The sequence below is a fragment of the Corylus avellana genome, chromosome ca4, assembly GCF_901000735.1.
Source record: "Corylus avellana chromosome ca4, CavTom2PMs-1.0".
Lineage (NCBI taxonomy): Eukaryota > Viridiplantae > Streptophyta > Magnoliopsida > Fagales > Betulaceae > Corylus > Corylus avellana.
Genome location: NC_081544.1, coordinates 28490260 through 28504077, shown reverse-complemented (window position 1 = coordinate 28504077; position 13818 = coordinate 28490260). Strand labels below are relative to the sequence as shown.

The 13818-nt window shown below is 34.0% G+C and overlaps 1 protein-coding gene across 2 annotated transcripts; it reads right to left on the bottom strand.

The window, feature by feature from the left end:
• Positions 1-3075: 3075 nt before the first annotated feature.
• LOC132179141 (vacuolar protein sorting 38) lies at positions 3076-9330 on the bottom strand. Of its 2 annotated transcripts, none has more exons than XM_059591788.1 (6): positions 8936-9330; positions 7041-7247; positions 5104-5284; positions 4284-4432; positions 3774-4001; positions 3076-3405 (listed from the first exon to the last, which is right to left on the bottom strand). In XM_059591788.1, the coding sequence occupies exons 1-6, from the start codon at positions 9113-9115 to the stop codon at positions 3289-3291; spliced, it is 1062 nt and encodes a 353-aa protein (XP_059447771.1). In that variant the 5' UTR covers positions 9116-9330; the 3' UTR covers positions 3076-3288. The 2 variants fall into 2 exon arrangements, with proteins under 2 accessions (XP_059447771.1, XP_059447772.1); XM_059591789.1 differs by having other exon boundaries at positions 7041-7269; positions 8936-9025.
• Positions 9331-13818: the final 4488 nt, after the last annotated feature.

Here is a 13818-nt window from a genome sequence, read left to right as displayed (position 1 = left end):
GAGTAGAGGGGTCTAGGGCTCCCACCAAGCATAGTCTACAAACAAACAACATCATCTCACTCAATATAAATACAATGTTCTACTAAAGTGGCTTATATTGTCTATGTCTAGGTTAAATATTGTTGCATGACATAATTTCAAGAAACATAAACCAACACAGATTATGGGAGTGGTTTGATCACTCCCAAAATCTAGAAGGGGTTGCCGAACCACAGCCACAGTTTGTGGGGTGGTTCGGCCACCCCCTAAAATCCCCTCGTTTTTTTTCTTCATTTTTTTTTTAAAAAAAATTGTTAATTAAGTTTAATTTGTTTTTATTTTTTTTATAATTATAATGAAGGCAATTATGGTATTTCAAAAGTAAAAAAATGAGAGTATTATGGGAAGAAAGACACAGATGTGATCATGTATGGTACTGTACATAATCACTTTTCCATCAATTTTAACATCTAATGCTTATAGAGTGACTAAAGTTTCTAACTCAATAATATGTGAGAATATTTTAGTATGTTTCATAATATTTTAGTACCTTGTGTCGGGGCCTTTTTATAGGCTCGGAGAGATGAAGTAGACTTGGATTGGATCTTCTTATTTGAATTGGTTTGAGAGTCCAGAGTTGAGATAGAACTCAACAGCTATCATGTAGAGATAAACATTCAACAGATATCATGTAGAGATAATCTTGAGTAGCTATCTTGTAGAGATAAGTATGACGTCTTTATTCCAATATTATCATAATTGGAACATAAGACTATCAATTAATTAAATAGTCCTTGCTATTTAATTAATATCTTTATGGGCCTATCCTTGGCCATTGGGCCCAGAATTTGATGGGCTTGTAGTGTGAATTTATTCCCAACACTTACTATGAGCAATAAAATAATGCAATGATTCAAAATATATCAAAACCGTCTCCCAATGTCATTCATTCGTTGTCAAACATTTTTCGCCCCATTTGACAGGTTTTGTGGTCCATATATTGAGGATTGAGGCCTCTTCTTGGGCAAGAAGAAGCAACCCTCTTTGGAGCCTCTAGCCATGGGACTGCCCGTGTAGTTTTCGTGAGGGATCCACCCGACCATGACCAACTGCCATATTACTTCCCTTCTAAAGTATACATGGTTGCACAATCCCAAAATTTGGGATAAAGCGCTCGACTCCCTTATACTAGTACTAGTATCAGTACCAAGATTATAAATCTCATTATACCAATGGAAGTTTCAAATAATAATCGATGTGCTTACAATCAATATTAATAATTCATAAATCATACATGAGGTGCCAATTTCCACTTTCTGAAAACTCAATATCATATTTTACCATAAAATTATCATCTATCACATTGATAAACCAATGTCTTTCCAAATCAATCTATATAATTCACATTTATAAATTTTAACATATAAATCTTATGATCACACCAATATATAAAAAATCACATTATGCATCATTGATATAAAAATATAGCTTGACTCACTATTTGCATGATTTATTTAAAAATTCACATTTCTTCTGATAATCAATGATAATATAACATATGCACATGTATATACACCAAATTACATTTTATTTTGAAAATCTTGCATTTGAGTGTATTGTTTTCGTAAAAACCTTGATTAACCGGTTCTACTTGCCTCATGCTTCTGCATCTCTATCATGGGGAATTATCACGTCTCAATCCGTTTTACTAGCTCATAAATACAAAAATAATTAAATGTTAATTAAAACCTAAAATAAAAGTCCAGCCTTAAATTCTCAATTTAATAACCATCAATCCAATTGTATACGGATCTAGATCCCCTCAAATTCTTAGAGAATTCGAGTTTCTCAAATTCTTAAATTTGGTTGTCCATTATATCTAAGGGTTAAAACAAATGCCACCTGTTATGATTTTATTAAGGGAACAAAATAACTCATTATATTCCCAAAATTAAAAATTAAAAATTAAATAAAATAATAAAAAAAAAAAAACCATTAAACCAATGCATAAATAATCTTTTTTTTTAGAAATGATTTATTTGTTTTGTTTCCATCTCAAAACAAAAAAACAACGTACAACTCGTTTCCTTCCCAAAACAAAAACAACTTGACGTTTTTTCCTCGTCATGTCAAAGTGAAAGAAAATCTTAGCTTTTTTAACTTCTTCTGGAAATTCTGAAAAAAAAAAAAAAAATCTGGAAAAGACAAATAATTTTGTTTTTGTTTTGTTTGTTTTTTTTTTTTTGACATGTCTGCACAAGAGAGGAGAGGGGAATTCGAACTAATGACCTCCACTTAATTAGGCGTAGTCCCAGCTAATTGAGCTACCTCTAGGGGACGAATAATTTTGTTTTTTTGACACCAATGTGTTTGTCGTTTATTTTCTTGAAGTGTAATGTTTTGAGCTAGTTCAGATACGTGGGAACAAATTCTGAGTTATTTGGGGACTTGAGTGTGAGATTTTTTTCTTGAAGCTGCAATTTTTTGTTATTATTATTATTATTATTATTATTTCAGAATTACTGGAAGAAGTTGAAAAGGCTAAGATTTTCTTTCACTTTGACATGAGGAAGAAAAAGCGTAAGTTGTTTTTGTTTTGGTAAGAAAAACAAATTCTTTAAGAATTCGAGGGGATCCAGATCCATATTTCTTTTCTTTTAGGGCTAGTTTTTAAAATGATAATTAAGTAATAAGATCATTTCCATTAATTGGTTTCTCTCAATTTTATTTAAAATGGAAACGAGTCTAATCCGCTAATCGAAGGGTGTATTGTTTTCTTATTTACTTTCTCAAAATAAGAAGACCGACAAAGGCGCCAAACAGAATATGTCATGCTATTACCTCTATCGATAATTACCAAGTTGTACATGCACATCGTGCCCTTTTATTTGTCTAAAGAACAAAAGAAAATGTAAAAAAAAAAAATCATTGTTCCACATCCACCAAGTTGTACATAACTTGAAAAAAAAAAAAAAAAAAAAAAAAAAAAAAAAAAAAAAAAAAACTCCAACATGCCAAGTCTGCGTTGATGTAGATGCGAGAATGCAAAGAAACATTTATCTTCGAAAAAAACAAAGCATGCAAATCTCTAACCAATAAAGGAGATATTTTGGGAGTTAATACTTTTGAATCAAATTCTTACGGGTTAGACTCGAAGAAAGAATTTGCATTAAGCACAATTTGCTTCAACAACTGTAATAACCGACAAAGCTACATGAAGGTGCTCCATCAAAAAATTGCACCCAAGAAAGAATATAATTAATCCATTTACAGAGAAGCTAAACTTACAGTACTAATAAGAACATTGAATCACGTATCTTTATACTCAGAAGACTGGATAGTTCTTACAAGCTCCTTCAAATTAGCCAATAGATGGCGTGGTCCTAAACTCCTTACACCAATGAAATTCAAAAGCTGCTCTAAATCCTACAACCACAGGAAAAACAAAAAAAAAATCAGATCATCCAGAATTAAATCAGTAGTCAAAACAACAAATACGATTTATGCAAAAGTAAACTAAAAGGAAAAAGAAAACGATAATGTTTTCATCAAAGAGAAAGAAAAAAAGTTTATGATGTAAATAAGCCACAGTAACAAGAATTACCTTCCAAATAAGTCTTGCTAAGTGAAAACAGGAAAAACATATGCCAATATAAACTGGGCCTATCTATTGAAGAATTCCCACAAATCATTCCTAGAAGAATTCCCATAAAGACTAAAGTCCAAACAACCTGATTTTACTAAATGTGCTATAAGTAATAGAGCCCAAAGATGACATATTGAAGGAAGCACACCTTATTTAACAAGAATACAGCATAAGCAGCTCTCGTTATGTCTTGACCTTCTAAAAACAGAGGAAACTCCACGTGCTTCATACTCGTTAAAAGCTCTGTACTTGATGATGGATCTGATGATGTGGGCTCTATTGAAGGTGCACAGTCAATAATAAATGAATGAGAATCACCCAAGCGCAAAGGGTAACGCAGTGGAACTTTTAAGTAGGAAGCTATAAGAGAAGCAGCCTGCAAGAAAATCAGGATGATAAAGTACATTTCAATATATTGGTTCAGCAACCAGGCTTCAACAAGTTAAGAAAAAAGCTGCTGCCTAAAATGCACTCATATGTTATAACATAATAAACAATATTAGTTGCTTTTACGATAAATTAAAGTGAATTATCAATATACTAAGTCCAAACCAAATGGATGCAGAGATTCATCAGATACAGGAATGGATTGTAGATGATCAACGAATGTACTAGGTGATAATGTTATGTTACTGTCAAGAAAAGAGAAAGAACAGACATGTGCGACATATCCCAGGGCAGTTGCAGATCTCTGGACCTCCCTCTTATCACTGAAAAAACTCATCTTCTTAAAAGGAAGCAGAGTCAAATGCAGACCTAAGATTGTTAAGGATCCTTGATTAGCAGGTATTGATCCAGCAGAACTCCCTGGTAGTACAAACAGAAGAAATTAAGAACGAAACCAGAATCTAGCACAAAAGTTCAGAGGCAACAAACATTATGAAAAAGTTGCAAGTCATAACAGCTAAACTATGTCACCTGTTCACATGGCATCCTAAATATGAAATAAAAATTGAAGCATACAAATCAGAATGCATATCCAGTCAACTAAAAGTACAGAATTTATAATGGATACACAGACATTTACAAGGTGTCACCACTACAAAACTATCAAAAGTATAAAGTGAAAGGAATTGGCGCCTCTTTGAGGCCTGAGGGTCCAATGTGTTTTATTTATATATTTATTTATTTATTTTTAAGATCTCTCTTGGATTTGGCTGTACCCCTGAAAAACCATAAACAACCCTTTTAAAAAGAGCATATAAACCAAAAAAAAAAAATTAGCCCATGAAAGAAAAACTTAAAAGATAAGCTGTTAAAAGTGAGTGCTAGAAATCTAGAATTATCCATATGATCTCCAATAGATCAGGAACGTGAACAAATACCAGCATATAACAATATTGTCAACACAGGATGAGTTGTAGTAATCTTGAGACATTAGTTTCTTTGGCTATCTAAGCTCTTGCTTTCATAAAGTTCATTTCATGCAATGTGAATGAAATACAATTAGTTGCAAGTTTCAAAACACTAGAATATACCTGATTTACTACTGCTAGGAAACAACTCAAGTTCTTGTTCCTGTGCAGGTCCAACTGAGATCTTTACAGGATAGAGCAATGAAACTTGAGATATCATATATTGTTGCCTCATTCTTAGCCTCTTCTGCAAATTTCTGAGACTAACATAACCCTTCTCTCCAGCAAGTAACCTATTTGAATCCTGCAATATAAACATGATCAGCGTTTCTGGTACACCAATGCAAATTTAAAATACCAGTAACCATCCGCCCGCAGGGAAAATAGCTGATAGCATAAAAAAAATAGACTTGCAATGATAGTAATCTTTGCAACAGATTAAAAAAAATAATAATAATTAAAGAACAAATGTACAAGATTTACAACTAAAAAAGAAAATGAATAATCTACAGTAGGGGCCATATATTGAATTAAAACCACTTATTGTTCATGAAAAAAAATATAATAATAACTAACAGATGAAGCAAATTGTGTAGTGCATACCTAGTGCAACCCAAAAGAGATCTAATGATTTACAAGTGCAGAAATAACAAACAGAAACTTTGACAATGCAGGCATCCCATGTAGAATTAAAACCTAAAAGAAGAGTGCCTAGAAAGATAGCAGTTAAACAATAAAACGGTATCATATGTAAAACAACAATCATAGTGCATTTACTGAAAGTACAGCAAATTATCTATTGCATAATGCACGTGTATTGTAACCAAGCCAGTCTCTCAGACTGCAAACCCCAAGCTTCAAGAAACCAACATTAATAAGATAAAGAATGGCACTAAGCCTCAGTATTTGATTTGTAAAGGATGAATATGTACAGAAGCAGCCATCCTCTAAAATGTGTTCTGAGTGGGTAGACATAAAAGAACATGAAGAAACAAGGAATAAATTTATCATTGAGAGAGAGAGAGAGAGTATGGCACTCTCCCTCTAAGACTATATCATATTTATAGAAATCTACGGTTTTTTTATTTATGAAAAATTTGAAAATTAACATATAGCAGACAACTGGTTTCATGGTACAACCAAACATTAATTGATAAGTAATAAGAAATTTATTGAAAGTGTAAGGCACCCCTAAAGTACACAGTAAGTATACAAAAGGACCACCAAACAAAAGAGCAAAAAGAGGAGGAAAACCCCGGCCAAAGCCAGCCGTAGAAACCCATAAACGAAAGTAACAACAATCGAGAACCCCCACACACTTCTCCACCATCCTTAAGACCCACAAAACAAAATGACTCCCACAAGAAAACACCCCACATCACCCCTCAAACACCCTCTTGTGACAGGAGAGAGAACCCCAAAACAGAATGAACACCACAACAAGACCCAAATCACCCCCAAAAGCCCAAGGCAGGAACCACCATCTGAACGTACCAGCCAAACAGAAACACAGGCTACACAGCCAAGGAAAACCCCATAAGATGACACCCCCATAGCACCTTGCCTTAACCAAGGCTAGACCCTAAAACGCCTTTTCCTCGCGCCGAAAGAGCCACAGCCTTGTGCATAGTCCCCCACTGGCCACTTCTGTCCCTCAATGAAAGAAGCGCATAAACTTTACCAAACAGGCCATTAATTTCCAATTCTAGTAGTTTCAAAATCATGATATCGGGTGTCAATGTTGCTTTAACAGGAACCAAGAGTCATTTCAGGAGGTCACTATACATTTTGGCTAACAAACTTTGAACTCAGAGAGATGTTTTCCCTCACTATCCCACATGTTAATATCTCACCGACTTCATAGCAGATGTATCAACCGATACACATTGTTTACCACGAATTATTTCAAGCTCATTTTCAAGACACTGTTGATCAGTAAATACAAGCAGAGTGTTCACAACTTTATGTGACTAAAAACTACAAAATTTCCAGCTTTTCTTCTAATCTTAATGAAAATCCAATTAATATTTGGTATCTTAACAAGTACGAATAAAAATTACCTGCAATCGCTTCCTTGCTACAGAAAGCGCTGTCCCAGCTAGCAATAGCGACCTAACTTCAACGCTAAGCTGTTCCTGTTGCTTTTTAGCATCCTCCTTTGCAAGCTTAGAACACATAGACATCCTTTCCATCACCTTCTTTTTAGCCTCCAGTTTCTCACGCATCTCGTCAAGCTCATTCAATCGATTCAATGACTCAGCATTAACCTGCCCATAACGTTGTGGCCCGCTAATCCGCGGGCTAATCAATTAAGGCCATGAGAACAAAAACATTTGATGAAATTTAGACCTTTTTCCAATGTTGTGGCCTGCCACTTTGAGACCTATAAAGACATAGTTCATGTAGGTGCTACTTTACAGGCTAATCAATTAACGCCCATGAAAACAAAAAAAAATTGATGGATTTAGACCTTTTTCCAATGTTGTGGCCTGCAACTTTGCGGGCTATAAAGACATAGTTCCTGTAAGGTGTCAAATACAAACTTGATGGCTTGTATATTTTCTTGTCTGCAATAAATTACTAAGAAACATTGGGGGCAAATACTGAACAACTCATTATGTGATCTTCACATATTATACAGGCTCAATTAAGTCATCTTTCCCACTTCTCTAAAATTAATGAATAGAAGCAAACAAAGGTGAGGCAAAAGCTATTCTAAAATTTGACAAAGGTTAGTTGTTCAAATTAAGAGACAGAATAACTAAATGGAACATACAACACGAACCTTAATGCTTTGTTACATTTCCAAGAAACAGAGGAAAAACAAAATTCAATTAAGATTCTAAATCCAGTGCATGTAAAAATACAGGAAAGGGACCCAAGCAAGCAAAGTATTTGTTTCAAATGAACCAGATTCAACTAAGTACTAGTCTCAGTTGAAAAGAGCTTTTCCTCCTTTTTTTATTTTTCGCAGAAAACAAAACAACAAAACAAATACAATGATACTTTATTCTATGTTCTTTTCCTACGATGAATCAGCAACCAATTTCAGGGTGCAACAATCTAGACAACTAAATGAATCAATATAACCATTATACACGTGCATACATATATAGATGTGTGTGTTGTCTGTGTAATATTTTGCACTGGCAAACCAAACAATTACAGAACACCAGAAATATTGCTGTTAACTTGTTATCACTATATTTGTTCTTCCCTGAGCTTCAAAGCAACCAAATGAAGCATATGATTCAAAACCTTAAAAAATACAACCATTTTTTTTTTTTTATTGGGGAATCTATGGGATGCAACATGGAAAATGTATTCAAGATCTTGTTCAAAAGAAATATTTCTTTAAAGATACTCCATTTACCTTTCCCTTCCTCTACTGCATTTTCCCTGCATACCATAATCAAATACTACCAATATATAATCTATGGAATCCTACTAGCAGGTTGTCACATTGTTTGAGACTCCGTATATTTAAAACGTCAAAACCACCACTAAATAGACCCTCGTAGAAGTAATGTGCTGCATATAACGCAATATCTTGAATTTTCCTTTTTAACAGCTCAAACATGGCGAATTCCTTTAACAGCTCACAACTTTTATACCTTTTTTTCTACAGCAGAATGAATCAAGTTAGTAATTCCTAAATTCAAAACTCCCTAATTGGAGAATAAATTCAAGCTTTCATTCAACCAATGGCATAAGTATTTGTGATTTCGGCGCTTGAAAATCAATCCAGAAGGGAAAATTTGCTTTATTCCTCTTCCTTCAAATACTCGGAGAAATTAGCTTCACGAGACCCTAACTACGTTAAAGAACACTCAAACTTATCTTTCATTTTCTGTTTTCTACATTTTCTCGGCAACAAAAAGAGCACAAATGTTCAATTACCCCCAAAAACCTAATAAAAAAACGACTAATCCCTCTGCATCCACTAAAACCCTACCTGAATCACGGCCTCAAGCCTTTGTTGGAGACTTTGTTTCTTTTCTTTAGCTTCTGCCAGCGCAGCAGACAGGCTCCACAACCTCGCAAGCTCTTCCTCGAAGTCTTCCCACTCGATCACCTTCAGGTTCTCCGGATCGCTTTTCTCCGGCTCCGAATGGAGAGCAGAGTCTCGTTCCATCAAGAATTGGAGAGGAAAAGATGGCGTTAGAGCTCAGGAAGTGATCAGGGAGGGTCGGCCTCATCGTCCTCAAGTGACCAGTTAGGGTTCTGAGATCAGAGAACCATTGGTTTGGCTTTGATTTTCTCGAGAAAATGTTATTTTATAAATTTTCTCGCAAAATTTGGAAAGGAATTGTTGGGAGAAAGCGAGGAAGAAGAAACAGATTGACCATTTGGTGGGTAAACGCTGAAGAGACAATGACAGGTGGCTGTTGGTCTTGAGGGCATTGATGTCATTATCAAAAGAAGCCTGAAAAGCGGGCTCGTTTAATTAGGGGTGCAAAGGCGGTTAGTAAATTTCACTAACCGCTAGGCGGTTAACGGTTAGCGGTTAACCGCCGGTTAGTGGTTAGCGAAATAGATAACCGCCCGCTAACCGTTTTTTTAAAATTGAGCTTGGCTTTCTTTAGGGCTTTTTGAGCTTTTTTTTTTTTTAGCTTTTTTTTACCCTCATTTTTTTTTTCTTGTATTTTTAATATCTTCTTGGGCCCAATTGCTATAAAAAGAGCTCATATTGAAAAATCCAAAATATTTGACCCAAAATTTACATTTACTTGTACTTTAAAAAAATTTCCTTAAATATTAAATCATAACTGGTTAACTTTTTTTAAAAAAAAAAAAAAAAAATTCAACACAACATACAAAAAAAAGTTCAGAATTCAGACAACTGTCACAACATATAAAAAAAGTTCAACATAAAGCATATAAAATAAGTTCAAATAAAACATTAAATGATACAAATAAAACATTAAAACTTCATCAATCTTCTCATTTGGTCCTCTAGCAAATCCTGTGGACATCAAAAGAAGAAAAATTATAATATTAAACATAATAATATTAAGGCACAAGCATGTACACATATCAAAACGTGCTTAATATAATTGTATCGTAATTAAAATACTATGACAATTCAAAAAATAATAACTTTCGTTACTAATAAACCTCTAGGCAAAAGATGAAGCAGCACTTGAACTTGAAGGTTGAGTCACATTTATGAATAAATAATTAAAATAAATTAATAAATAATGAAAACTAAATGAAGTTGCAAATAACTAATTTATAAACATTTACCTAGCTCATCAAATTCTGCCAAAAACTCCTCCAACTCGGCATCGCTTAGGCGGTTCTTTATCTAGTCGTGTGTGCAAATCAAGGCTTCAGCGGTAAGTGGAGACAATGAACTCCTAAAGCAATCTAATACACGTCCACCGGTGCTAAATGCGGATTCAGAAGCAACAATGGAAATAGGAATGACAAATACATCACGAGCTATCTCTGCGAGGATAGGTATTTGGACGCATTAACCTTCCACCAACCTAAAATATCAAAATCTTTTATTGTTTTTTCACACCCATCCAATGAATACTGATCAAACTCTGACTTACATGCCAAATCATCATCTTCCTCAACGTGTTGGGAAAACATCTTCCTAAATTGGTAGTCGCTATCTTCCAAGACATCACAACCAACATTCAAATTATCACTTGAACTTCCTACATTTGCCTGAATGGTAGACGACTCACTAGCATTAAACTTATTGTATTGGTTCATCAAACATTTTATGAGGGATTTCACTATTTTTACTATGCCTTCCGCCATTTAGGAACTTAATATCTAATAGTAAATGGTAATGTTCAAACTCCTAAATCCTAATTTCCTAAAGTATCTAATAATGTTTTAATTAAATTGTAGACTTGTAGTTATAAGTAATATATTGTTTAATTCAATTGAATCAATTGTGATTATCATTGTACATGAATCATATGATTAACTTGTAGACTTATGACTTATGAGTTATGTCATATTATATATGTATTATTTATTATTATATAATCATATGATTTAATGATCAAGTCATCATGTGATATAATCATATCAATTATAGTGATAATATATAAATTACTAAAATTATAATGATAATACATTAATACTTAAATTGTGTTTATAAGTAACACATTGGTCATTGTTTAATCCAATGTCAATTATTTAATTTGATATTATACGAATCATATCATCATTGTACATTAATAATATGATTCATTTGAAGTCTTGAATAAAGTATTTGAATTGTCATTGAATCATATGATTAAGTATTGATATTATACATTTATATTATTCATATACATATGTAGACTTATATAGACTTATAAAGTTTATAACATACATTGAAAATAAGTCTCTAGATATTTAATTGTTGTATTAGTATGAATTGGTATACTTATGAGTTATGTCATATTATATATGTATAATTTGTTATTATATAATCAAATGATTTAATGATCAATCTCATGTGATATAATCATATAAATTATAGTGATAATATATTAATACTCAAATTGTGATTTAATTATTTTTTTTAAAAAAATTGTGATTTAATGATCAAGTGATTATATGATATAATCATATAAATTATAGTGATAATATATTAATACTCAAATTGTGATTTAATTATTTTTTAAAAAAATTGTGATTTAATGATCAAGTGATTATGCTATATGTATAAATATTTTTATAATTATAATTATAAAAATATATTATATAAAATGGCGGTTAACGGTTAGCGGTTACAGTTAGTAGACCCAATAACCACTAACCGCTAACCGCTAGGCGGTTATAGCGGTTAGGCGGTTAATGCGGTTAGGCGGTTAGCGGTTAATGCGGTTAGGCAGTTAGACGGTTAGGCGGTTGGCGGTTATAGCGGTTAGCGACCGCCCGCCTTTGCACCCCTACGTTTAACAAACGTTTTAAAAGAAGCTCTCAAGATTCAAGAACTTCTGAGCTCTTGAGAGCTCCTTGGGCCTTAGATTATAGGCCAGTGCACAAGCCTTTAGCCAATTTTCTTGGGCAGCTTTGTCATGAAGCCCATCAATTCCTAGGTTCTCCAGTAAGTGGCCTTTGAGGCCTTTCAATAGGTAGGCCTCAAGGCACTTCAATATAGTGGCATGACCCACCATTGACTTTTAATTAAAATATCGTACCACCTATTAAAATGAGCGTTAAATCATTAATTAAATGATTATAATAGTAAGTTTTGATTAAATCATCAGCTTGATAGAGCAACTTGCTCCATCAAAATAAGATCCTTAATACAATCAGGCAACTCATAAAGCCACTTTTGATCCACAAAATTTCTTATAGCAAATTTGGATAAAGAATGTTCTGCATTATTTTCTTCCCTACTGACAAATGACATCCGCCAAAGCTAAAATGCCTGTGTCTCGCAACGAATATCTTCCATTAATAATCCAGCTCCACTCCAATCCACCTCCTTCGAATTCACTGCATTTACCACAGTCTAGGCATCTCCTTCGAAATGGACCTTCGTAAAACCTTCTTCTTTGCATAGTTGGATTGCCATCAAAGTTGCTCGAGCCTCAGCTACCGTCGGATCAAGAGCACCCACAAAAGAGTTGCACTGCGCCTCTATCACTGCTCCTGTCCCATCCCACACCACCACTCCAAATCCCATCCAGCCTTGGTATTAGAACCTATTATGCGTGTTGTTTGTTCAGTCTCATACATATGTATATGTAGACTATAAAAATATTAATTAAATGATTAAATGTATTAATTTCTTTTTTTATATATATACTATAAGCGAATGTGAGCAATCAACCTCTCCCTCTCTTAGAGTTTGGGAAGAGCTTTCCTCCCAAGATCTTCTCCCGCTACTTTCCTATAATGTTTTTGTAGTCGCTTTTTTTAGGTAGACACGATTAGGCTTGTTAGCCTTCTGATGGACCAAACCAATCTATAGATAAAAATTTTGGACAGCTAATTGCTTTGAATCTCAATCTCCAGACTAGCCATAACAAAGCAACAATGGTACATAAAGTTGAACACGCATCAAAGTGGCCTTGTAACAGCTATAATTGAACGAAATGGATTTGCAACACAGAAGCTGTCTTTATTAACAATAATATATAGGTCCAACCTCATTGTTCTTCCATTATTGTCAAAGCATGAATTATATATATATATATATATATATTAGCGTTTCTACCAAGGAGACCAACTGAAAGCAAACCAATAATTCGACAGTTTGCCAACTATACGCTTTAATTCTATGTACCCTTGTTTCAATCGAAGTGCCATCATATTACAATATAAAAAAACGATGGTTGACTTTGGCAGTTGGATCAATAAATTGCACTCATATGATCGGCATCAGCCACGAACTTGGAAACTCCATCTCTATCATTTGCCATTTTCTCCGCCTGGTAAATGTCTTCATCTTCTGCTTCCCATTTCAGATGACATACGATGTATTCTTGAGTTTTAGAGATATAGATCATGATCAGGCTAAGAATTTCCCGAGTTACCTCTACTTCGCTTTGATAAATGCTGGAATCAACACCTTCATAGATTTTAGCGAGCTCACAAAAGGAGAACAAATTGCATCCGAATTGGTGCATCCAATCCAGCCTATCCAAGGGTCAAGAGTCTTCGTCGTTGTCTTCTCTAACAATTTTGCCGATTCAAGTTGGTGTTTAGAGGTACTTGTGAAGATCATGGAGTGCCGAAGAACAGCGAGGCAACTGGTTTTGCCTATATTTTATGATGTTGATCCATCAGATATGCGACACCAAAAGGGTAGTTTTGCAGAAGCATTTGTGAAACATGAAGAACATTACTTGTTGGAGATAGACAAAGTCCTCCGGT